This window comes from Artibeus jamaicensis, unplaced genomic scaffold (assembly GCF_021234435.1).
Source record: "Artibeus jamaicensis isolate MK-2021 breed Jamaican fruit bat unplaced genomic scaffold, CSHL_Jam_final scaffold_847, whole genome shotgun sequence".
Taxonomy (NCBI): domain Eukaryota; kingdom Metazoa; phylum Chordata; class Mammalia; order Chiroptera; family Phyllostomidae; genus Artibeus; species Artibeus jamaicensis.
In genome coordinates, this window is record NW_026522057.1 from 27,391,391 (window position 1) to 27,416,823 (window position 25,433).

General features: G+C 51.6%; 1 protein-coding gene across 8 annotated transcripts in view; it reads left to right on the forward strand.

Moving 5' to 3' along the window:
- The window catches only part of RERE (arginine-glutamic acid dipeptide repeats), a 387,180-nt gene extending 363,947 nt beyond the window's left edge, over nucleotides 1-23,233 (forward strand). For 7 of the 8 annotated variants that reach the window (XM_053660331.1, XM_053660333.1, XM_053660334.1 and 4 more), the window contains 11 exons: nucleotides 11,363-11,525; nucleotides 12,454-12,546; nucleotides 12,929-13,128; nucleotides 14,319-14,480; nucleotides 14,756-14,869; nucleotides 15,078-16,390; nucleotides 16,470-16,692; nucleotides 17,399-18,122; nucleotides 19,794-19,940; nucleotides 20,257-20,437; nucleotides 20,702-23,233. In XM_053660331.1, the coding sequence (XP_053516306.1) occupies nucleotides 11,363-11,525; nucleotides 12,454-12,546; nucleotides 12,929-13,128; nucleotides 14,319-14,480; nucleotides 14,756-14,869; nucleotides 15,078-16,390; nucleotides 16,470-16,692; nucleotides 17,399-18,122; nucleotides 19,794-19,940; nucleotides 20,257-20,437; nucleotides 20,702-20,735 (3,354 nt within the window). In that variant the 3' untranslated portion in view covers nucleotides 20,736-23,233. The remainder of the gene's footprint in view (nucleotides 1-11,362; nucleotides 11,526-12,453; nucleotides 12,547-12,928; nucleotides 13,129-14,318; nucleotides 14,481-14,755; nucleotides 14,870-15,077; nucleotides 16,391-16,469; nucleotides 16,693-17,398; nucleotides 18,123-19,793; nucleotides 19,941-20,256; nucleotides 20,438-20,701) is intronic. The other variant, XM_037154213.2, reaches the window with a different exon arrangement.
- Nucleotides 23,234-25,433: the final 2,200 nt, after the last annotated feature.

Below are 25,433 nucleotides of genomic sequence, written 5' to 3' on the forward strand. Positions count from 1 at the left end.
TGAGCCTCCCAAACCTAGATCACAAACGGATGAGGGTGGCCTGCACAGTTATTTTGCAGACCACGTCCTTCACCACGGTGGGTCATACTGTGTATGTTTTCTAAACCGTGGCATGCGTGCTCGTGGCAGCAACCCAGAGCAATCTCTCGGAGGCCTAGGACCACTGATCTGCTGTGGTCAGAGCACCTTGCATGTTAAATCCAAAATCCAGGTGAAATGGATGACATGTTTCGCATCTAAAGGGGAGGAGGTGGTATTGTAATTGTGTTTTTACTTTGAAGAGTAATCTGTGCTTCTGCTCTTTTATTAAACAAATGTGATAAAGCGACAAAATTAAATACCCTTTTGCCTCCTTTTTTTGTAATGAGGGAATCTGTTCTTTATTTTAAAATTCAACTTGCAGAAATGGATTATACTTGATAATTTGCTGTATGTCCATAAAAAACATAAAATATAAGAAGCAATGTTGCTAGAGTAGCTTTTCTCATTTCCTGGTAGTCATTACATGCTTCCAATACAAAAACATTTTTCTCCTAACTATCCTTTCTGAGCTCAAAAATGGATTTCCCTCCAGCCCCTGTCATTCAATTATCACCTCGGGAAATGCACAGATGTAAGTGATGATCCCTGTAAACCATCCTGCAGCTGCCACCAGTGCCCATCCTTCATCTTCTGTCCCATTCCTGTCATTCAGTGTTACATTGCCAGTGTGTATTTTATAGGGTGACCCTGACGGATGTCACTGTGATACTGTGCAGGGATAATAAGATTGCACATATAATGAAAGGCCAATAAATAGAAAAATGTTTACGAGATGGAGAATGGAGGCTTTAACAGTTTTATGGCTTTCTTCTTTCCTCTCCCTCCCCCTTTCCCACTCCTTTCTCCCCCTTTCCTGGTAGAATTGTGGTTTTGTTACAGGAACTAGAAAATATTAAGAAGGGTGACGTGATAGAACCAGCAGCAGTGAAATCCCACTTGCCCTGTTGCTGAACTCCAATAAAACAGATTCAGGAAATAATGAAGTATTCAGCTTGTGGGAAAGAAAATGGATTCAGTGAACAAAATCTTGGGGTTTGGGAGGCCCTACAGAGAACACAGATTCCTGGTGTTGGACTGTTCATGTGTAATGTTAACAGTCTTCACTTAAACAAATAGCTCAGAAGAACAAAAAGTAAAGGCCCCCGAGGGGTGCTGTGTGTGACTTTGTATTTGGTGAAGAGCGGTCTTGTCACTGTGTCAGGACTGCCCAGGTATCTGTGGGCCCCACACGTGGCTGGGAGTCCCTCTTTTCGGGATGAGCTTCCGACCAATTGGTGACGGCCTTGATCTCTGTTTTCAAATTAGTCATTTCCAAATCTGTCTTTTTTTTAATCGTTGTTATTGTTTTTGGTTAAGTGGAAAACTTTCTGTTGCTTGATTGATAAATAGCTTTTTGAGTGAAGCTGCCTGGGCAGATAGCAACAAGTGTGTAGAGAGGTTCAGGACATCCATCCCCAGGGCCCTGAGTCACCTTCATGGTTCTGGGCCCAGATCAATGCCGCTGCTTTAGGTGCTTCTAGCTGAAAGTAATTTGGAGAGATGCTCTGTAGCATGTGCAGAGAAGCCTTTTCTTGAGGGACTGCGCTTGATCTAAACTCTCAAGTTTCCTCAGGAAAGGAAGAGTCACTGCTTTGGGGTCAAGAGGGCTGTGAAGGCCACTTGCTTGGCGCAACTCTGTAGCATATAGCCTAGAACCAAAGATAGGTCAGAGGACTTCTCCCATAGCGTAAGCCGCCAGATGACTTGAGGCCTGGTGAGCAGGTCACCGGGGGCGTGCTCAGGGTCCTTTTCACAGTCCGTGGAGTTTGTTGTTGGCATGGGAAGTGGAAACTATTTCTCTAGGCTCGTGCATAATGCTGATGCCAATGCACACTTGCACCCATCAGCTGTGCTTCTGATCTTGATTCCCCTGAAGGTTCTGTGGTCTCTATAATTCTGGGAGGTGGAGTAGTTCCAGCCAGAGGGGGTCAGGAATGCACGGGGCTCCTTTGTACTCTTCAGCCACAACTATGTAGGGTCCAGGTAAGAGGTTAAAATGCTGTTGCACTGAATTCCACAGATAAAAGATAACTCAAACGTGAGCCCCTGGCTTAGAAAAACACAGATGGCTACTTTCCCTTAGTTCATAGTGGAGTGGCTAAGATCATAAGACTCTGGAGTCAGACCCCAGGGCAGTCACGTGAAGCCTTGTGAGCCTGACCACATGACTTGACTCACTGTGGGTGCCTTGGTTTTCACCTTTGTAAAGCAGGGATAATGAAGATCTTTGTCAGGTACCTATGAGGACTAAACATATTCAGGTCTGGAAAGTACACACTCTGGAAAGTGCTTAGCTGTCATCATGGTAGATTTCATAGCCCAGCGGTTTGTTGGTTTGTAAGTAAGCTGCTGAGTGAGGAAGTGGTGGCCTGGGGTTCCCGAACCCATTCTCCTGCCAGCCGGAGACACCACCTTTAGAGCAGCTGCTTTCAGACTCCAGTGCAGGCGCGAGGATTGTTTTTCCTGGCCCACGGGAAGTGAAAAATAAGAACAATGCCATCATTTTTCGTAATGCTGAATATCAAATTAAGGAACTCTTCTTATTTGGAGATGGCCTTTCTTTTCTATTTTTTTTAGAGCTAAAATGTAATTTCTTTGATGAAGTATTGGTGAGATCAGGAGGCAGTTACTTTTAATGACCTTACCCGGCAAAATAAAAACTTGGTAATCTCATACCTATTTCTCAAGTTTTATCCTTTAGATTTAATTTCAGTGGTTCTTATTCTCACAAACTACTCATTTTGTCAAGTTTAGTGAGTATTCATTATATTCAAGATGTTGTCCTGGAGACCCTCTGTGCTACTCACAGATGAAGTATCACAGGCCTGGGGGTTCAGCCAGGCTCACTCAGGTGGACAGTCTAAGGCAGGGGAGAGGCAGGGTGGAGGGGCATTGAACAGGACCTGGGGATGGCCTCCAGGGGTTGAGGAGCAGAGTAAAGGAAGACTCTGCAGAATGATGGCCTCTGGGGTGACCTGAGTGGTGGGGAGGACCTGGACTCAAACTCCAAGGTGATAGAGCGGTGAGGGGTTCGTAAGGCTGCAGCCGCATGCAGAAGAAAAGTGCTGAGGAATGAACAGCAGACTGGCCATCTCGTTTGGCATGAGTCAGAGGTCTTGAGGGGTGGAGAGATGGTCTGCTGGGACAGAGAGAGATGCCTGGAAGAAGTTGTAATACAGCTGGGCCTTTGTTCGGTTAGTCTGGAGCCTTCAGTAATTTGGAGAGGCAAGTAACAAGGTCAGAGTTGGGCTTTGGGAAGACTGACCTAGTGTTTGTAGGGGTAGGGACAGGCCAGGACCTCGATTCTGGACATCCAAGTGGAGGTGGGTGGGGGACCAAAGGTAGGATCCTGCAGGTGGCTGAAGTCAGCCACTAAAGCAATGTAGAGCTTAGGAAATCTCATTACAACTTTGATTGAAAGAAAAACAACATACTAAGTCTGTTGGAATTCCTTCACAATGTACAAATGTAGTGGTAATAGATATGAAAAAAATTAGTTGTTAACCTGCCCAACTGGGATTAATTACTTTTAATGGGGCGAGAGAATTGCCTGATTCAGGCGCATCTTCACGAGCATCTTCGAGTGGCCTCATCATTACAAGTGAAACCCAGGAGACCTTCATGTACTTCCAGAGCCTTCCCTTCCCTCCCTTGCCTTCCATTTTTCCCCAGGAGTGGAGCTGGAGGTGGACAGGAGGGATTGCCTTCTCCAGAAGCCAGCTATCCCTGCATCAGGCTCCCTCTTGGGCAGCATGTTAGATCAGGTGCCTTTCTAGCCTCGTGCCTGCAGGAGGCCTGTAATTCTGCTGTGTGCCTTCCAGTGGGTCATCATTCTACCAAATGCACTCTGAGACCACAGAAGTGGTGTTTAACCATCAGCAGCAGAGCTGCTGACAGTGTCGGGGCTCCTTTAGGGATTAGGGGATTTGGTTGGTTAACAAAAGAAGGAGCCCAGGAGATCACTGCTTTAATTACCACAGTGGTTGCTGGAAGACAACCAGTTGCCTGCTGGAAAGAGATGTGTAAAGGTGGCTGCCCCTAAACATGGCTGGTGGTTCTACTCAGTGCCTTGCTTCTCACCTCAGACGTTCTGAATAGTTGTCAGAACCAGCCCTTGAATCCTCAGGGAGTGAAAGGAAAGAATGACTTACATGGGAGTCTGTGCCAGGAAATTTTACTGACTTGCTTCACTACCCTTGAATTAATGGTTTTTACCAAGAAACAATGTGGCTGTGATTCCCAGGCAGGATGGTTGTGGAAATTGGAGGGCCAAGCTTGGCTGCAGGGTCACACACTCCTGCATCTCTGCTTAGGGGACACATCTCATTCCCATGCAGCTGTCCCAGGACTGGCTCCCATAGCAGAGTCTCCTTTCCTCAGGGTCCTGGGTTGGGGAACAAAGTCTGAGAGGCATCTCTGTGCCGTGTTTCCTTCTGTCTCCTGCCCTGTTGGGTTTGCACCCTTGTTTCATTGCTTCCTGGAACTCTTCCTTGGAAACAAATACCTTTAAAAAATATTTTTATCTCCATTCTATCCAGAAAAAAGGTGATGGTTTTCTTTACCCTCTTTATCTGGACCACCAAGGAGGAGCCAGATGGTAATTGAAGTACATTCTTCAAAACAAGGCATTGTATAGAGATCATTTAGCTGTGCTTTCTCTATATATTAATGTTCAAGTATTTATTTGGCATCAAAACAGTTAATATATGTGTCTCAAAGTATTAAGAGAATGTCTTCTAAACACCTCCTAACCCTGCAGTGGGGTGTGTCAGGTGTGTGTGGAGGTGCGTGTGCCAGCCCTGCCACATGGGGGTTCCTGTCCCCCCGCATACTTGCAGTCCTTTCCCCTGACAATGGTAGGTGGGCCTGAAGGTCCTGAAAAATAACTTCAGATATATGTGTATGTATTTATAATGTCGTTATCCATGTACAGCTTCTATTCCTGCCTCCCATTTCCCATCTCCTGTGCTGCCCACTCTTCTTAGTAGGTGGTTCTAGGCCCATAGAGGATGCCTTTTGAAAATTTGGTGGCAAAGAAGAAATCAGCTGCAGCTTTCCCTCACCAGCAGTGAGAGGCCTCTCTTGGGTACCTTCTGAGCTGGCATCTCGGCACTCCCTACATGCAGGGATCTGGGTTAGATTACTTCCTTCCAGCATCCCCATTCTTATTTGTATGAGGAGGAGGACACTAGTTTTCCAGGGCCTTCCTTAGCATAACGGTAAGGCCAATGATCATCATTTTTCTTGCTGGTCACAGAACCATGTTGTGAGAATAGAAGGTAAAGGACTACTGTATCTGTACACTCACTTACAAGGGGCGGTGTTTAGAGGGTTATTTCTAAAAGGTGAGGCCTTCCTTGGCTTGTAAAGAGAAGACATGCAGGTACATAGGCTCCCTGGACTCTGTGCTGGAGGCTCTGGACCTCATCATCTACCATGCACCCCCCAACCATCCCCCCAACCTCAGGTGTCCAGACTCCTGTGGGTGGTATGGCAATAATATGTTATATTCACAAAAATTTGGACTCAATCTTGGGTGTACCCTTATGCTTCTACTGTGGGACCAGAATCCAAAATAATTGACTTCCTATTCTTGCCTCCATGTCAGCTCCCCAGAGGGTTCTTATCTGAGAAGTTAGCACTGGGCTAAAAGCATAACAACACCTGGGGCAGGGGATCCTAGCTCAGTAGTGCAGATGGACAAGCTTGCTGAGAATGAGCCTCAAGTACTTGAAATGCCTACAGCACCTACAGCACCTTCCCTCCTCAACACTCTGTTCTGGGATATTAAAGAGCAGTTAAGTTTGTGCCTACCATGTGCCTGCAGGTAAGTGGACCTGCTTCTAGGCAGGACGAAGGTCCCGTCAGGTTGTCTACAGCTACAAGGCTGGCAACTCCCACCTCTAGTGCCCAGCCTTTCCCATGTCTGCTTGCCCACAGTTGGGTCCTGGATGTGCCTACAGTCTCGTTTACCTGAGCTAACACTGAACTGGGCCCAGGCCATACCAGCTGATCTTACCTGAAATGGGCTTATGATCTTAACTGAAAGGGGCTGAGCGGCCCCAGCCCCTTTTGCTTCAGCCAGATTGCCCAGGCAGTGGGACCATAGAGGGAGCCTGTCCTGATCATTTCTGTGCTGAGTGAACATGATGGACTCACAGGCTGACATGGGGAAGCCCAAAGAAAAATGGTGCCTGAGGAGGAGCCATTCCTCCTAATGACTCCAGGAGTGGCCTGTGATTGATCTGCTGGTACCTGGAGCCCTTGTCAACCTGACTCTTCTCTGGGTCTCATTTTCTTTCTCTCCTCCCAGGGCCCCCCCCCCCCCCCCCCCCCATATAGAGCACTGAGCTGAGCATCTTATGTCTTCTTCCCTTATTCCTCTGCATGGCACCACCCACCCCCTGTTTTTATTTTGATGGAAAATCTGAGAAACCTAATGGTGCCTAGTCCTCCAACCCCAGCTGAGAGGGTTGCCTGGGGACTGCAGAGGGTGAGTGGGCTGCTACCCAAATCCAGGAGCCAGTTCTTATTGCCAGTGGCTTTGTTCATATGACCTGTTAGTAAAATCCAGAGGACCCATCACACCACCACCAAGAAAAGGCAGAGGAGTTGGGGAGAGAGATGGAGTATAGAGGGGGGAGAGGAAGAGAGAATCGGCTAAATATAGTCCAGTGGATTTGAGCACTTGTCTTGGCAAGAGCTGCAGCCCATAGTGCTGGCAAATGGGGATGGCTTTGCCCCCTTTCTTTTTCTTTTTGCCCAGGCACTAAACCAGTTTAGTTGCTCGTGCCGCATGCAGTTACAGCCCTGAGATGTGCGGTATGTTGACTGTGAGGCCTTGTTGTGAGATGAGGTGAGAGTGCCGGGAACAAAACGGTCATTATAGGCCATTCATGTCGACAACATTTATACCTCAGTGTTTGCTTGCAAGCAAAAGCAGGAGCTAATTTGCAAGGCTGCCTTTGTGGAGCTGCCTTTTGATCAATGGTTGCCTGTGTTAATGTTTCAGTAAGCTATTGATTTCCGCAGCAGCTTTTGTTCCCTGAATTTATGTGCCATGGGTCTCTGCAGAACACACTATGCATGTTTGATTAAAGTTCAATTGACTTCATTCCTGGTGCAGCTCGAGCTACTTCCCTGCCTATTTGTAGAACCAAAGCTTTCCCTGACGTGTTCTTTTGTTTGTGCTCCAGACCTAGCCACCCATGCAGTCACCAATATGCTGTCTCTAATCCTCCTGGATTTGCTCCGTTCCACCATTTAATCCCTTCATAGATATAACAGTGGTTGAGCGGCAGCTCATAAAACCTGGTCTGGACTTTTTTTGGTTAACTTTATTGACGTATGATGGGTATGCATATTATAGATAAACCATCAAAATGTATCCACTTTAAGTGTGGTGTAGTTGAGTCCATTTTGACAACTGTATAAATCCATGTAAATGCCACAATTGATTTATAGAATATTCCCTGATTTATAGAATATTCCCACCACCCCAGAAGGTTTCCTGGTGTCCTTTATAAGCAGTTTTCTTACTCCAGACTCCAGGCAAGCAACCACCGACTTCCTTTTTTGTGATCACACATTTGCCTCTTCTAGAATGGAGTCATAAAGTATGTACCCTTTTGCATCTGGCCGCACGCATTCAACACAATACTTTTCAGATTTATTCATGTGTGTCGGTGGCTTGTTCCTTTTCACTATCAAGTAGTATTCCGGCGAATGGGTGTACCACAGTGTTTACCTATTGTCCTGCTCGGGCCATCTGGGTTGTTTCTGTGAATGTGTGTGTAAAAGTCCTTGCATGAGAGCACATTTCTATTTCTATTGGGTAAATGCCCGGGAGCAGAATAATCACTGGGTCATGTGTAAATGTTTGTTTAGCTTTCTAAGAACTGCCAAACAGCTTTACAAAGTGGTTTAAGCATTTTACATTTTTAGGATATGGCTTGCCCCATCTTTCCTGAATTTAGAATTTATATTTTTTCATTTTCTTATCAGCTAATTTTAGACTTACAGAGGAGTCTCTGGCTTGGTCGTTTTGATCCTTGGCACTCAGATGATGGAATCTCTTATGGTTCTATTATTTTTAAAAAGCCGTCACTTAAATGGTGACAGAAAGTTGATGTACATTTCAACATTGGGTTTCTTTTGTGTGTCCTGATTTTTCACATACTAGAAGAGGACATGGGGGCACTGTGCAGGACTAAAGGTTTAGAGTTGTGAGTCTGGGCTTCTCCTGAGCCTTTTTTCTGTCTGATGTTTAGTGTTGGGCCAGCCTTGTAGCTTTGCTGAACTCTGGCTTTTTCTCTTGTAATCTGTAAGTTAGGCCATCTTTTAAAACCATTTAAATTCTTTTAAGACATTTATGTAAGGGGGACACCCCCCCCAAAAAAAACCAGAATTATCTTCTGGAGGGTGGGCCCCTTGTAGCACAGGCTTCTGCCACTGAGTGTTCTAGGAAACATCTGGATCAGTGTACCAGCTGGCATTGTTGTGAGAGGCTGCATTCAGCTTCAGTAAAATTTTGTGGGGGGGAGATTCTTTCAACACATTTGCCCATTTCATAATGGGTGATTTACTAGTGCACCTGCCCACACCACGATGAGTGTTCAGCAGTTTTTGGCTATAAATGGCATGACCCCTGTGCCACACCCTCCCTATTCGCCAGATCTCAACCCAAGACACTATTGTTTCCCTGGATGAAAAAAGCCCTAAGAGGGAAAGGTTTTGCCGGTGTGGAAGAAGTAAAACAAAAACAGCAGAAGCACTGAAAGGTATCAGAATTAAGTTCAAAAACTGTTTTGAGCAGTGGAAAAAATGTCTCGATAGGCGTATTGCATCAAATGGAGAGTGCTTTGAAGGTGACTGAAGTTTAAACGTGAAAATAAATGCACAGTTTTTAATAAATAAATTCCAGTGGGGGGGTGCAGCTCATGTTCAAGAAGTAGAAATAATCCCTGGTGACTGTGTGAGGCAGTGTTGTGTTTCAGACCATTGCTGTGTAGAAATGTCAGGGTGGCCGCTCTTCAACAGCCTTGAAGTAAGACTGAGGTTTGACAGGGACTCCTATGACGCCCTCTCACCCGGTTTTCTCTCCCACATTTATTTCCTTCCATCTCCTATTGCTTCACATGTTCCCTTAAGAGACTGTAGGCCTCTGTCACCACTGGCCCCAAAACAGCTACCACTGCAGGAGGTGGGAGGAGTCACTTCGGGTCATCTTGTGCATCTTTCCACCTTCGATATTGGGCTCTGGTTTTACTGTACCAGTTGCCCTTTTAAACTGAGCATACTGCTCTAACAAAGCATTTGAGAGGTGACAGTGACCTGCTTTGGCTTCTGTTCTGTATTTTTTCATAGGACAACCAGAGCCAGATCAGTGTCATGTCAGCATGTTTCTTAATTCCCTGCTGGGTTTCTGAGTTTGTTCCTCTAGCCGCCAACAGCGAAAGATCAGTATAGATAAGTGACATTCCAGGTCAGGAAGGTAAGTAGTAAGGAGGCAGGCGCCAGAGGTTCTGGATCATGGCCTCAGTTGGCTCAGGAAAGTCTCGTCAACCACAGGGACATTTAGCCTACATTTATAGAATGACACGGTAGACAAGTCAGAAATTCAAGCACAGCCCCCACATTTTCCCCATCGTTCAGTTACCATCTCATGGCACCAAAAAGGGGCTGCAGTGGGTATGTACTTGTGTGGGCATTCGTGTGCTTGTCCTTGGTGGTGGGCTCCTGGCCTCATCGGCCTGAGGTCGGGCTTCATCTGTTAAATATTTGCAGTCACTAGCATTTAGTTAAGTGGTTTCTGGAAGGAAACATGTCTACAGCTCCAAAGAGAGACATGCTACATGCATTTATGCTGACCCTTTGAGGCTCTGATGGCAGCCGTGTTTCTCTTCCTCAGAGAATGCAGACGTAGACTCCAGCTCCTGGGTCATGAGTGCTCAGCAGACACATTACCTGCTTTGCAGAAGCCATTTTCCCACCAAAAATCTGCTCACTTCTCTACCAAGCTACTAATCATTGTGTTTGAAGTCTTGGGAATGTTTTTGGTGAAACCTCATCTGATTGGGCACTGTCAGTCGCTAGAGTTTGTTGTGTGGTGTCTGTGCTTCTTTGTCTATTTCAGTCCTCCTAACACTCATATTTACAACTGGAGAACAAAATCTTTTCTCTTTCTTGGCCCCTCCATTCGCAACTCAGTGAACCTTCCATGGGCTGCGGTGCTCCGGCCAGGTAGCTCCCACCCTGGGATGCAGGTTCCCCCAGGGAGCCTCTCGGGGTACTATGGCCTGCCAAGTTAATTGACTTTCCACAATATTTGTTTAATTAGAGATCAATGTGATCTCAGCTCTCTTGCTGCTCTAAGTAGTATTTTAAAAGTTTAAAGGTGTTTTATCTTGGGGTGTTTGTTTTAAGAAGTCAGTCTTTTGTCAGCCAGGATTAGCTGAATGTTACTTAACCCATTTTGGCCTGCTGGCCCTGGAGGGCACAGTGCCAAAAGGGGCCTTTTTTTTTTTTTTTTTTTTTTTTTTTTAAGGTGTCCTACCGCTCGTTCTGCTGGGTGATGGAACAGAGTAGGTCCTTTTGCCTTGAAGACTGACCTTGTGACATGTGGCCTTTCATCTGCACATCAGCAGCACTGTCCTCTCAGTCTTTCTTTGCCAAACCCCAGTCCTTGCCTTTTGGACTTTGTGCCAGCTTGTCTCAGTGTGGGCACTCAGATCGGAGTGGAGGCTGTCAAGCAGTTTTCCCGGGTTTGGGTTTCTGTTCTCCCTGACCTCCCCCCGGCCCTAATTTCTCACCACCTCAGTGGTATCCTAGGTTGTCTCTGGAGTTGTCTGCCTGGCCAGGCCTTTCCTCATCACATCCATGTGATTTCACTGGAAACCTGTGAAGAACTCATCTGTGCACATGTGTGAGCACGTACACACACACAGTTGGAGAGCAGAGCCATCGGTGCACCTCCCCTGCTTAGAGCAGTGGTGGCATCTGGCATGTAGGAGGCGCCCACAAGTGCTCGTCGAGTGAACGGATGTTGTTGATATCTGCAGGTCATGCTCTGCTGGGCTGAGGCGACAGGCCCCATTTGTGCAGCTTTTAGGCAGCTCAGCGGTTGTATCTTAAGCAACTTCTCAAGACTCTAGAAGCAAACTATTCTTTGTCCTGGTCACCAGTATAGCTGTTATAAACCCAGCTTCTTCTCCAACATAGGGGCCGGGAAAACCAGATTCGTCTGGACAGTTTCATCACAGCCAGCTCTTCTCTCTTACAGGGGGAACTGATCACCTTCTATTACTACTGGAAGAAAACCCCAGAAGCAGCCAGCTCCAGGGCCCACCGCAGACACCGTAGGCAGGCTGTGTTCAGGAGGATTAAGACCCGCACTGCGTCCACACCCGTCAACACACCTTCCAGACCCCCTTCCAGTGAATTCTGTAAGTGGAGGACTTTTCACATGCACCAACACATGTGTCCCAGCTCTGGGCCTGAATACACAGGCGTCCTTGTCCCAGTGCAGCCTGGAGCTGGTGACCTGAGAAACTGTGTACACACGTGTGTGTGCATGCACGCGAGTGTGCAGCACAGCCTGAGTGTTGCACTGACTAGGCAGTTAGTAGGAGAGCTTTACCGATTATTTGTTCATTTAAATTTGTCTAGAAAACTCAATATCATTTTAATTTTTTCAAAAAGTAAGTCTTGGTCTTCGTCTTGGCTTTAGCCTGAGGTGTCTGGATAACTTCAGAGGAAATTTTCCATTTAGCTTTCATTGCACTTATATTGTTGTAGCAGTAAGTTCAGATTAACATTCTTTATTTTTTGTCCTGCTTTTACCAAGATCCTCTTGTTGGTCCCAGTATGATGAGCTATATGACAAGGAAACCCATACCCATTAGCCCCTAAAGACTAGGATGCAGCAGTGCTGCCTTCCAGTTCTGTCCTGGCCCAGGGCATGGACCTCCAAGGGTCGCTTATATTGCACACACAAACAAGAAGTGATCTAGTCATTTAGGGCTGGCGGGGTGGCTCTAGGCAGAGAAGCTGGTCCTGGGGAAACCTGGATGTGCCAGGAGGGCAATACGGATGCTCTTTGCCCTGTTCAAATTCACAACTTGTGGGTATCAGTGCCTGCTACCCAGGTTTCAGATGTGGCTCCAGCCCCAGCAATTTAGCAGGGCAGACCCTTGGGAACCCCCCCGCCCCCCACCCCACCCCTTACACACAAGTTCTTTGTTCTGATGGCTAGCCCTGTGGAATTCAGTGTCCCACCTCAGCCTAATGGGTCACTCTGACTGGCGGGTCAGAGCCTAGGGCAGGCCAAGTATGACGGTCTCCTTCACCCTATTGTGTGCCTGCTATGCCCAGTGGACCTCAGTTCAGCCAGCGAGGACGACTTCGACAGTGAGGACAGCGAGCAGGAGCTGAAGGGGTACGCCTGCCGCCACTGCTTCAGCACCAGTGAGTGGGGCTTCGACATTGACTTTATGCTTCAGGGTCCCTGGAGAATTGGGAAATTTCAACTTACTTCACTCCCCTGTCGAGCAGTCAGTACAGAGTGCTGATCAGTGCATTGGACAGACTTCCTCGAGGTTGGGCTTGGGGCGCCTGCTCTTAGCTCCTCCTGGGTACCCCAAGATAAGTGGGGAAGAAAATTCCTGAACCTCTCTCCTGCCCTGGGAGAGAGAAAATAGGGCAGCACCAGCCCCTGAGCTATGGGAATGGTGGGGTTTGTCCAGGCCCAGAGCGCAGGCTCTTGTGGCACCAGGTCAGGCCCCCCATCCAGATGTTCCAGAGACATTGGATTTGGGGGTTCTGTCCCCACCCCTCTTCCCCCTTGCAGCCTCCAAAGACTGGCATCACGGGGGCCGGGAGAACATCCTGCTCTGCACAGACTGCCGCATCCACTTCAAGAAATACGGCGAGCTCCCCCCCATCGAGAAGCCTGTGGACCCCCCACCATTTATGTTCAAACCTGTCAAAGAGGAAGAGGATGGGCTCAGTGGGAAACATAGCATGAGGACTCGGCGGAGTCGAGGCTCGGTGAGTCCCCAGGGCCAGGCAACCTCAGCCTCAAAGCTCCTGACCACACCTCCAGGCTACTAGGGTGCTGGGGGCTATGCCCAGCAAGAGGAGGATGGGAAGTGTTTCATTTTAGGTAGAGAAGCAGACCGCTGAGGTTGAAATGGTTTGTCCAGCAGTGTTAGTTTTGCCTGTGGGGCTGAGAACAGCCCCTATTCTCATCCTCCCTCTGCATGGGGGAGTCCACTGCATGGGACATGGTCTTGGGGCTGCCTCCAGGCAGGCTCTCCAAGGCCCTCACACCTGCCTCTGGCCCTGGACTGGGCATCTCTATTGTGGCATATCTCTGGGATTTGAAATTTACAGGCTTCTTTAAAAATGTTTGATCCAGTTTTAGAAACTTGGGTACTTTTTTTTACTCACTGCATAGCCTCCTCCTTTCATAAAGAGACTTTGTGTCTTCCAGGGTGAAAAAGTGGCAGGGACCTTTGGGAGCAAGGGTTTCCCAGGTTGGGGACCAAGGGTACCGCCAGGGTCTTCCCTGTAGTGCTGGCCTCCCCAGTGACTCTTTTAGGCAGGTGGGTGGTACCATCCACCTTTCTCTGACCCTAGCATGCTGACTGCTCTGCCACTGCTTGCCCAGAGAGGAGCAGGTGGACCAGCGTGGCTTAGAGCCCATAGCTTTGCAAAACATGCTGAAGCACTTGGTGGTTTTAGGAGCTGAGCTCATGTCTTTGGGTTACTCTCCATCTTGTCAGATGAAATCAGCAAGCATTTGTTTTGTTTTGGTTGGGCAGTTACATGGAATAAATACTAGGGGTAAGGTGACTTCAGGCTGACTTTGTGTGTAGTTGTCATTCTGGAGAACATGCCAAGTGGATGGTCCCCAACTGACGTTGGCTCCTCAGAAAGCCCTGCTCATTCCCAGTGCATGTCAGTCTGACAGTGCCAGAGACGAGTGCTTTGGGTTTCAGCCAAGAATTGCTCTTTTCCGTGTGAACCCACCTGCTCACCCCTCCTCCCTTCACTCCTTCCTTGTTGGCCTGGTGCACCAAGGCAAAGCCAGGGAGCCTGTTGTTTGCAAGTGGCTGGGATTTGCTTTGAAGTTGACAGTAAGGTCTGCTCTTGATGCCCCTGTATGTGGTTTGGGCTCAGGTGGCCCATGTGGGGACTGGGGTCCAGTGTCACCAGTGTTGGGTTTGGGTGGGTAGATGTCTACACTGCGCAGTGGTCGAAAGAAGCAGCCAGCCAGCCCTGATGGTCGCACCTCGCCCATCAATGAAGACATCCGCTCCAGTGGCCGGAATTCCCCCAGCGCTGCCAGCACCTCCAGCAATGACAGTAAAGCGGAAACTGTGAAGAAGCTGGCCAAGGTGAGGTTCTGGGTTGGGGAGTGGGGCTCCCTACCCTCCCATGAAAACCTAGATTGCTGGAACCGGTGTCCAGCTGCATCAGATGTGGGGCCATAGGTCATCTGTGGAGCCTACCGGGGCATCAACATTTCCCTGGCCTGGCACTGCAGCCTGGGGCCTAGAGAAAGGGGTCCAGCTCAGTTACCAACACTGACTTTTGGGGGCACCCAAGGCCTCAGAGGCTGTTGGGACATCCTCTTTTGGCCTGATCCTCCTTGTGGGCTTTTCCACTACAGAAGGTGAAGGAAGAAGCCTCATCCCCTCTGAAGAGCACCAAGCGCCAGCGGGACAAGGTGGCCTCTGATACAGAGGAGGCTGACAGGACCAGTTCAAAGAAGACGAAAACCCAGGTGAAGTTTGTGGCTGGGCCTTGTTGACTGCAGCTGGCAGCTAATGCACTGGAGAAGCTGCCAGCTGATTCTCCCTGGGAGGTGGCCGGGTCAGGGTGGGACCACTGGTCCTTGGGGGCCAAGCTTGCTGCTCGCTGTGCACTTGCCAGGCTCTGGCCACGCAGGGCAGACTAGAGCTTCCCCCTCCACCTCCCCTCTCTGGCCTCAGGAAATCAGCCGGCCCAACTCACCATCCGAAGGTGAGGGAGAGAGTTCCGACAGCCGTAGTGTCAACGATGAGGGCAGCAGTGACCCCAAAGACATCGACCAGGACAATCGCAGCACGTCCCCCAGCATCCCCAGCCCCCAGGACAATGAGAGTGACTCGGACTCCTCTGCCCAGCAGCAGACCCTGCAGGCCCAGCCCCCAGCCCTGCAGGCTTCCAATGGGGCTACTCCAGCTCCCTCCACAGCCCCACCAGGAGCCCCCCAGCTTCCCACACCAGGGCCCACGCCCTCTGCAGTTCCTCCACAGGGCTCTCCCTCAGCCTCCCAGCCCCCTAACCAGGCTCCATCAGGTCCTGCTTCCCATGCCCACATCCAACAGGCACCTGCCCTGCACCCACAGCGGCTGCCCTCCCCGCATTCGCCATTGCAGCCTCTGACTGGGCCAGCTGGCCAGACCTCTGCCCCACCTCACACCCAGCCCCCACTGCATAGTCAGGGCCCGTCCGGCCCTCACAGCCTGCAGGCTGGGGCCCTGCTGCAGCACCCAGGCCCCCCACAGCCATTTGGCCTCCCTCCCCCAGCCTCCCAGGCAGCAGCTCACCCTCACGCCTCCCTGCAGCCCCCAGCCTCTCAGTCAGCATTGCAGCCCCAGCAGCCCCCACGGGAGCAGCCCCTGCCACCGGCACCCCTGGCCATGCCGCACATCAAGCCCCCGCCCACCACACCCATCCCCCAGCTGCCTGCACCACAGGCTCACAAGCATCCACCTCATCTCTCAGGGCCCTCCCCCTTCTCCATGAATGCCAACCTCCCACCCCCTCCAGCACTGAAGCCCCTGAGCTCCCTCTCTACACACCATCCCCCTTCTGCCCACCCCCCACCCCTGCAGCTCATGCCTCAGAGCCAGCCCCTGCCCTCATCCCCTGCCCAGCCCCCTGTGCTGACCCAGAGCCAGAGCCTGCCCTCTGCTGCCTCTCACCCTCCCACAGGCCTCCATCAGGTGCCCCCTCAGCCCCCATTCACTCAGCACCCCTTCGTCCCTGGAGGCCCTCCTCCAATCACCCCTCCATCCTGCCCCTCTACCTCCACTCCACTTGCGGGACCTGGCCCCTCGGCCCAGCCAGCCTGCTCTGCTGCCGTTTCTTCAGGAGGCAACACACCTGGCGGGGCAGCCTGCCCACTGCCCACTGTCCAGATCAAGGAAGAGGCTCTGGACGATGCTGAGGAGCCCGAGAGCCCCCCACCCCCTCCAAGGAGCCCATCCCCTGAACCCACTGTGGTGGACACACCCAGCCACGCCAGCCAGTCAGCCAGGTACTGTGACAAGAATCTGGGCCACCCAGGGAAGGACTCAGCCTGGGCAGGACCCCCACAACCATGTGGCCTTTTTTAGGTTCTACAAACACCTGGACCGGGGTTACAACTCGTGTGCACGGTCAGACCTGTACTTTATGCCTCTGGCGGGATCAAAACTGGCTAAGAAGAGGGAGGAGGCCATCGAGAAGGCCAAGCGGGAGGCGGAGCAGAAAGCCCGAGAAGAGCGAGAGCGGGAAAAGGAGAAGGAGAAGGAGCGCGAGCGGGAGCGTGAGCGAGAGCGGGAGGCTGAGCGAGCAGCCGTGAGTGCTCAACCCAGGGCAGATGGGCAGCTGGCGGGGGTGGGCACTGGCCATCTCAGGGGACACTGGGGCCACACTGCTCTAGGTGAGGCCGTCTGGTTTGTTGTCCCAACAGATGGAGGATTGGGTGTTGTCTGAGATCCATCCCAGGCTTTTCTGAGATTGTGGCTCATCCCTGAGCCAGTCCTGGACCTCCCCCTTCCCCAGAGGCTCACTGTGCGCCCCTCCTGGTCCCTGGCAGGTCCAGGCCGGTTGACAGCAGCCTGGTGGGCAGGCCTGTAGACTGTTGTCTCATGTAATTGGAGGGAACTGAAGAGAAACTCAAGGGGGGGAGAGCCAGGCATTGGGCACATTAACCTGCCGCGTTGGCCCCTCTGGCAGCCCTGCCCTATGGCACTCTCGTAAGCTCGGCCACCTAGCACCTGACCTTGTGGTAGGGAACCCCCACTCCCATGAGGTACCTTGTCTCACAGGTACACAGTCAAACCTAGGACATAAAGGAAGTTATAGGCACAAAGGAGACGATGACAGTGGGTCTGGACCTTATCCTTATCACAGGCCATGGCTGGGTCCAGAAGCCGCTCAGTGTCGGAGTAGAGGGAGTGAATTGACTGGTCAGTGCAGGGTAGCCACAGAGCAGGGCTTACCTCTGCCAGGTAAACACTAGGCAGCTGGCGTCTGTCCCTCACACCCACCTTTCCTTCAGCAGAAGGCCTCCAGTGCAGCACATGAAGGCCGCCTCAGCGACCCCCAGCTCGGGGGCCCCGGCCACATGCGGCCATCCTTTGAGCCACCACCAACCACCATTGCTGCTGTGCCCCCATATATCGGGCCTGACACCCCTGCCCTTCGGACTCTGAGCGAGTATGCTCGGCCCCATGTCATGTCACCCACCAACCGCAACCACCCCTTCTACATGCCCCTCAACCCCACTGACCCGCTGCTGGCCTACCACATGCCCGGCCTCTACAACGTCGACCCCACCATCCGGGAGCGGGAGCTCCGGGAGCGCGAGATCCGGGAGCGGGAGATCCGGGAGCGAGAGTTGCGGGAGAGGATGAAGCCAGGCTTCGAGGTGAAGCCTCCAGAGCTGGACCCCCTGCACCCAGCCACCAACCCCATGGAGCACTTCGCCCGGCACAGCGCCCTCACCATTCCCCCCACTGCGGGTCCCCACCCTTTTGCTTCTTTCCACCCGGGTCTGAATCCCTTGGAGAGGGAGAGACTGGCCCTGGCGGGCCCCCAGCTTCGGCCCGAGATGAGCTACCCTGATAGACTGGCGGCTGAGCGGATCCACGCCGAGCGAATGGCATCGTTGACCAGCGACCCTCTGGCCCGACTGCAGATGTTCAACGTGACTCCACACCATCACCAGCACTCACACATCCACTCACACCTCCACCTCCACCAGCAGGACCCCCTCCACCAAGGTGGGCACCTAGGCTGGCTCAGAGGGCGCTGTGGGTTGAGCTGTGACGTGGGGGAGGTGCACACCAGAGACAGTCCTAATTCCAGGCAGACCTTAGACTCTTCAGCACCAAGGAATCCTGTTGTCACTGCACTCACAGCAGCCTTTGTGTCTGCCCAGCCCCTCAGTTCTCCAGGGCTGCAAGTCCTCAGAGAGCTGCATCTCCCTTAGACCTGCTTGTCGCCTCTTAGATAAAGCTTAGATTCTTGGCCCTGTGCCCAGTGTAGGCCAGGGAGTGAGGGAAGCGGCCTTTGCTCCCTGAGGCAGGCTTAAGGCAGGAGGCGGGGCCTTAGGAGCCAGGTGGAGGCAGTGCGGACACCCAGAATGTCTGTAGGTTGTCATTGAATGAGACTTTAGAGGAAAAATCTTCCTTCCCGCTTTGGGAATGAGGCTTGGGCTTTCGGCTTACCTGGCCAGTTCAGGGTGCAGGCTGGTCTGAGGCAGAGACAGGCACAGCTGGCGCTCTGTGCCCCTTGAAGCTCTGCAGGCTGGGCGGGTGAGGAGGGCTTTGGCTCCAGCCCTGGCCCTGCCCTCAAGTTGACAGATGTGCCTGTACCCTGGGACCAGGGCCTGCCGTGGAGGTCCTGTGGCACAGCCCACATTCATGACCTTCCCGTGGTCTGACCTATGTGCTTGAGAGCAGGACTGCTGATAGAACAGGCCCAGGGGAGAGAGGGCAGCACCCAGCTTCTTACCTGTGTCCCCAGCCCTGACGGCTGGTCCTCGGGAAGCCAAGGAGCTGTCAAATTTACCCCATGTTCCTGACACCTGAAAGCCGCGTGCCACCAGGTGTGGGCCTTTTAAGCCTCAGTGTAACCAACCAGCAAGCTGCCATGGTGCCATAAGAGGACGGGCAGGCAGTTGTTCTTTCATTTACAAGTGTTTGCTGAACACTTGCAATGTGCCACACACAGTTGGGATTATGGGAAGCGGTCAGTGTTCTGGAAGAAAGCTCGTCAGGGAAAGGGGATAAGGGGGTTGGGGTGATGCTGCCATTATAAAGAGGGCTGTGGAAAATCCTTTCCAAGAAGGTAAACTTTGAGCAAAGATATGAAGGGGGCAAAGGAGTGAGTTACAAGAAAGAGTAACTCTAGGCAGAGAGAGAGCACGAGTGCAAAGGGCCTGAGGCAAGAACGCAGATTTGGGAGTCAGCAGATGACATGCAGGAGAGAGCCCAGGCATGCCGAGCCCCATCCCTGCCACAGCACTCTGCTGGCCTCCTTTGGGTTCTGTGGCTGAAGGGCCCTGGGAAGGCAGCCTGGACCTGGAACGCTGGCTGGGGCAGGGCTGGAGTGGCCATGAGCTTCACCCCGTGGACATAACAGGTGCAGGGTGGTCAGCCCAGTGGGCTCGGCTGATCCAGGATCCCAAACATAATGGGATGGGGGACACTGCCTGTAGGGATGCTCGGAGGAGATAGCTATTCACTTCTGTTTTATTCTGTGGAGCTCCACTGCAGGAGTGTGGGAAGGGGTCAGAGGAAAGCTGCTTTGGGTCAGGTTCTTGGTGGTGCTGGTGACCAGGAGGCAGCGTGCTGAGGAGAAAGTCAGCAGTAGTTCGGCCAGGAAGGGAAAGGTTGAGAGAGCCCAGAGCCCTGCACCACCTGTATCTGGACTTCTGCCCCATGTTTCAGGTTCAGCAGGCCCAGTTCACCCGCTGGTTGACCCCCTGACTGCTGGCCCTCACCTGGCTCGCTTTCCCTATCCCCCTGGCACTCTCCCCAACCCTCTGCTTGGACAGCCCCCCCATGAGCACGAGATGCTTCGTCACCCTGTTTTTGGTAAGAATGCACTTGGGGAAGGAGGGGTTCCTGTGTAGAAATTGGGTTAGCAGTCTGGTCTGACGACCTGTTCATTCATGTGTTCGACACATATCCCCTGAGAGCTGGTGTGGGGTGGGAGGTATAGTAAGTGCATAACAAAAACCTAGATGAGAACAGTGGGCAATGAAGGAGTAACAGAGGCTCCGAATGTACATTGAGAGCTTGGGGAGGTATGTCTCTCTGAAGAAGAAACAGGCTGAGGCCTGGAGCCTGAGGAGGAGGGGAGCCCTTCCCCCAGGGGAGGCTCTGAGGAGGAGATGTTTTGTGTCTGCAGGCACCCCCTACCCCCGAGACCTGCCAGGGGCCATCCCACCCCCCATGTCAGCTGCACACCAGCTGCAGGCCATGCATGCCCAGTCGGCTGAGCTGCAGCGGCTGGCCATGGAGCAGCAGTGGCTGCATGCACACCCCCACATGCACGGCAGCCACCTGCCAAGCCAGGAAGATTATTACAGGTGAGGCGGGGTGGGGGCGGGGGGCTGGCTGGGCTCCCACCTACCCCACCCGTGGGCCACAGAACCAGCCTGATGACAGGCCCTCCTGGCTGTGTTGCAGCACTCCTCCCAATCAGCAGGCACCAGGCCCCTGTGGTCCTGGAGGGGACCCCTGTAGCACCACCTTGGTGGAGGGAGCAAGGAGGGCCAGCTGCACGGGAGGCATCTTGGGCCTGCCTGCCCAGGCCTAGTGCTAAGTCCTCTTTCCTTTATTTTTCTTTCTAGTCGACTGAAGAAAGAAGGTGACAAGCAGTTATAAGTTATTTATTTGTTAACGCTGGCTGTGGAAACCCTAGTTCTTGGGGGGATAAACAGGACTTTTTACATACCAATAGGATCTGCAAAAGCAAAAGAATATCTTCTAAAGATTTCTTTATATATTTAAAAACCCCACAACTAAAAATGTATCAGCATAATAGTGTTTGTTTGTAGAGAGGATTCCTTGAGACTGGTTTGGGTCTCCCTGCATGACAGTCCCCCAGAAACTTAGCGAGTCCTGGACTGGACTGAACATTCAGAAAACTTCCCAGCAATCTTGGGGTTCAGCTTTGTTTCCTTCCCTTTTCGACTTCTCAGTAGGTGCTAGGGTCCAGTCACACCCTTCACTGTGCGTGCAAACGCACTCAGTCACGTGTGTCCCACAGCCCACAAGGTGTGCAGATGGGTGGCATATGAGTTTGGAATCCAAGAGCTATAATTTTTAAAGAATCTTTTATTTTGCTACATTGTTGGAAACCATAATTTGAAAAAGCTCTGCAGCACAGCTTTTTATGTCTGTAAATAATTTTAGAGCAGCCTTTTTTTCTTTTCACAAACTACTGTTGATCTATTTTTTCCAGCCATGTCACTAATTATGAATTCCTACCAGCTATTGACAGAATACAGAGTTGATTTTTTAATAAAAAGTTATATATAATTATCCCTTTAATTAAAGGGAGCAGATGGGCGTTACTAATTGCAAACAGGCAAAAGCTTGGTACTTGGTTTGGTTGCAGCAGTGAGCATCCAGGGGTTTGCAGGGACAGTGTTACAAACTTTTTGTTTTGCTTTCATTCTCCACTTCTGTCTGTTCCAAGCTGTGCTTTGCCAGCAGCGCAGACATCTGTTAGATCGAGCCTCTTGTCACTTTGCACCAGAAGTGCAGGAGTTAAATGTCCACCCGTTGTTCTGTTCTGCAGGATATACACATGTTTATGTGTGTCTGATTGTAGATTTCCTTATAGATTTCTATGCACACATATTTGATTGTTCTGGGTGGACTGCCTTTCTTAATACTCTGACAATTGCATAAATATTCTAGAAAATTCAAGAAAATGATTCCCTACCAATAGCACATATGCTTGCCAAAGGAGTCTGTCAGGAATTTGCCCTTCTGTGCGTGTTGTCCTGGGCTCTGTGGTGAGGCCAGGCTGTCCCCACAGTGTGCAGCTGCTTTCCAGTGGGGAGACCTCAGAGTGGTTGCGGTTGTGGGTGGTGTGGCTTACATGACTATCACCAGGAGCAAGGTGACCCATGTCAGGCTGGGAAGCCATTTGAGTGCCACCCTTCATCCTGAAGTGGGAACAAGGGTGAAAGGCACACCTGTGGAGTGGGGCTCAGGCTGTCCTGTAGAGAGCCCCCTTCAACTTCCAAGTTGCTACAGAGGATGGGGAGGTTCTTGGACTGTCTGCACCTGTTTCTGCCCAGGTATGACCCTTTCTGTCCCTCTTCTCTCAGACTGTGGAGAGTTGTTTCCGCTGTTGCATGTGGCGGCCATGTCCAAGAATTGTCAGGCGACAGTAGGTTGTTTCTGTGGGTCAGTGGGTGTGAAGTACACCCAGGACCCGAGCCGCGTGGGACGGAAGGGGCTGGTGCTGTGAGCCAGGACCCGTCAGGTGTTGGCTCAGACTCGGGTTTGCGGCTGCGTTGCGGCATTGCCCGTTTCTGTTAAAACCGTGTTCGATTTCAGCTGGGACAGATAGAGGATTGTTTTGTTTGTTGAAAATGTTTGTAGTTTTTTCTTTCATTCCATTTCTGCCTTAAATTTAGCTCCTTGTAGAGGAGACAAGCTCAGATGAACCCTTTGTCATCAGACTTGTGGCTGTGTTGGCAGGGGCATTTGTTTCCTCCGGGGCAGTGACCTGCCATCAGAGTGGGCTGCTCTTCAACGAGGCCGCACTTCGGCAGCTCCCGCTGCCCCCCGATTCCCGCACCATTGCCCCACCCTCTCCCATTTCTTGTTTTCCTTCTGATAGAAAACAATACCCACCATTCAGTTACGACTCTTTATCTCCTCTCTCCAGCATCCATTTTCCAAAGAAGAGAGAGAGGGAAGTTCTTTGAAGTCTGTATTGAAAGTTGTCTGAAGGCGTTTTCCTGTTAGGTTTTGGTTCCCCCCACATCCCAAGGTGAAGCACTGAGATTCTTCTATTTGAAAACCCTCACCTGGTCAGCTACGGTTTAGGAGGCCCCAGACCTTCCTTTTGTTTGAAGTTGGGTTTTGCTTTTCTGTGTTTTGTATGTATCTTGTTCGATGTTGTCAAGGTTGAGCTTCACGTTTCACTGCGGCAGCAGCAGCAGAGCAGAATGTACATTCTGACTTGCTACGTTTATATATATCTCGAAGCTAAATGTATATATGAGTAGTTTGCCATGAGATAACACAGTGTAAACAGAGTAGACACCCAGAAATCGTGACTTCTGTGTTCTCTCCATTTGAGTATTTTGTAATTTTTTGGAAATATTTGTGGACATAAATAAAACCAAGCTACACTACAACAGCTGGGTGCTGACCTGTGGCTGACCCGTGGACTGCGTCTCATTCCTGGGAGTGGGCGGGATCTTGGCTGCTGGCCCTGACCTGAGTCCCCAGAGTGGGAAAGAGTGGAGGGAGCATCTGGTGTTCTCTGCTGTTGCCGGCACAGAGCTTACCTTTCCAAGCAGCTTCTGGAAAGATCCACGTCTGCTCTGTTGGAGAGGAAGGTGAGTACACTTGCTCTCAGGAGCTGCTCCAACCTGCTGACTTGTGATAGTTGACTGGCAACGAGCTCCTCGCACTGCTGAGCGGGCCCCGGGTTGGAGGGGGCCATGGGACCAAGAACACTCTGCTCTACCCAGACCCCTTTCTCTGCTTAGGAGAGGTCTGCAGAGTGGCTGTTCTTCCTGTCTTGGCCCTTCCATGCCTGAGGCCTGCCCTGCAGGCTGCGGGTGCATCCGCCCAGCTGTGGGGGTACACGTGGTGGTCCATCTGGGTCACGGATGAGAAGGTGGGGCTGCGGAGGGAACAGTGAGCAGCAGCAACCCAGGTGTCCTCTTTGCTGGTCTCTTACGCGGCATGCTGCTGTTCATGAAACCAGTTTATAATAGGCATAAATTTATCAGATGCAAAGTTCAAAGTCAGATGCTGAGACGTGTCTGAATGGATACATGGAGATATGCTGCAGAAAGGGCCCCCATCAAAACTGCACAGATTTTAATAGTTTCTCAGGTGTGGACAATTGGCCATGCTCACTACCCTGCTGTGTACCCCCTTTGAGGCAGGGGGCCTGCCCCATTGGACACCAGGATTTGCAAGGAGACAAAGTCTACATACTGCCTAGCAGCTGTGCTCCCTGCCAGGCCCTTGCCTCAAGCTCCCCAGATGAACTGGCACCAGTGTGCCCCTCCACCCCTTGGTTCCTGTGAGTGCAATGTGGGTGAAGAAAGGTGTGCTGCAGGGCTGGTGTGTAGCCCGAAGCCTGGCAGGATCCACGGTGAGTTCAGGTGAATGGGGACAGGCCACTCACTGCAGGGTGAGCTGTACCACAGGGAGATCGGCAGTGACTGCCCACACAGAGACAAGCCCCTCAGACACGGGGACCACGGAGCCGTGTGGCTGTGGGAGCAAACATCTGGTGAGTGGCGGGCAGCGTGCCCTCATCCAGCCGGGGCCCCTCACCGGTCTCAGGCCTGACAGTTTACCTGCCAGGCACCTGGGAAGGCCCAGGGTGGTGTGAGCAGGCACCAGCACAGGTTCAGTGCTATAGAATAGGAGCAGAACCCAGACACCTGGGGTTGAGCTAACTGTCCCCACGACCAGTGGAGGTCTGTCTGCATTGGACCCCTAAGCAAGTCCTTCCCACTGGAAGGACCGAAAGGGCAAGGAGTGAGGCGGGGGCGGGGGGTTATTCAGGCTGCAGGGGAAAGCCAGCCCTCTGGATTCCTGGGGCTCCCATCGGAAGGCAGCGCTGGACAGGAACTGCACTGTCCATCATGGATGGGTCCCTTGGTCCCTTCGAGGCCCAGGAGTGGCTCCTGCTGCAGCACAGGCTTTAAATTTACCCTGGAGCTCAGCACCCTCATGGCTTCGCCAGTCTGCGTTTTGGTCCTTGGAGGTCTCAGGACCTGAGGTCCTTGCTGGGTCCCCAGCTGCCCCATAGAGCTCTGGCAGCTCAAGTTCTGGGCCCCAGATGTTGATTTTGCTTCAGCCTCAGGTGGCTTCTCTAATGGCTGTATTTGCCAGAAACAACTCCCAAGTCACCTGTACTTGTTCCCTTTTGACCTGTCAGGGGCCCAGGGTGCAAAAGGGAGCCATATCTACCTGCACTGGCACCTTGGGTTCCCCTTCCCGATGCCTCACGATGGGACCAGGTTCTGGTGGGTAGAAGGCCCTTGCTCCGAAAATACTTGCTGAGCAGTGCCTACAGAAGGCTCCTGGTACGCTCCAAATGTGCGCTTGCGTCATGAGTGTGGGTGATCAGCTGGAATGGCTTCACATACTGCTCTGGTACCTCAGTGACCCTTCTCCCATATGTGTCTGTCTCTCCTACTCAGTGCTGATGGAGTTCAGAATCTGAGCACAGGTCATGAGCATTACAGGTCACATGAGCAGTATGCACGCATCCCTGGTGATGCTCTGCCACTAGGACAATTAGTGTGTGCTGTGACGACTGAGGACAGTGTGCCACTCCACCAGGGAGTGGAGGTGTCTGCTGCATCT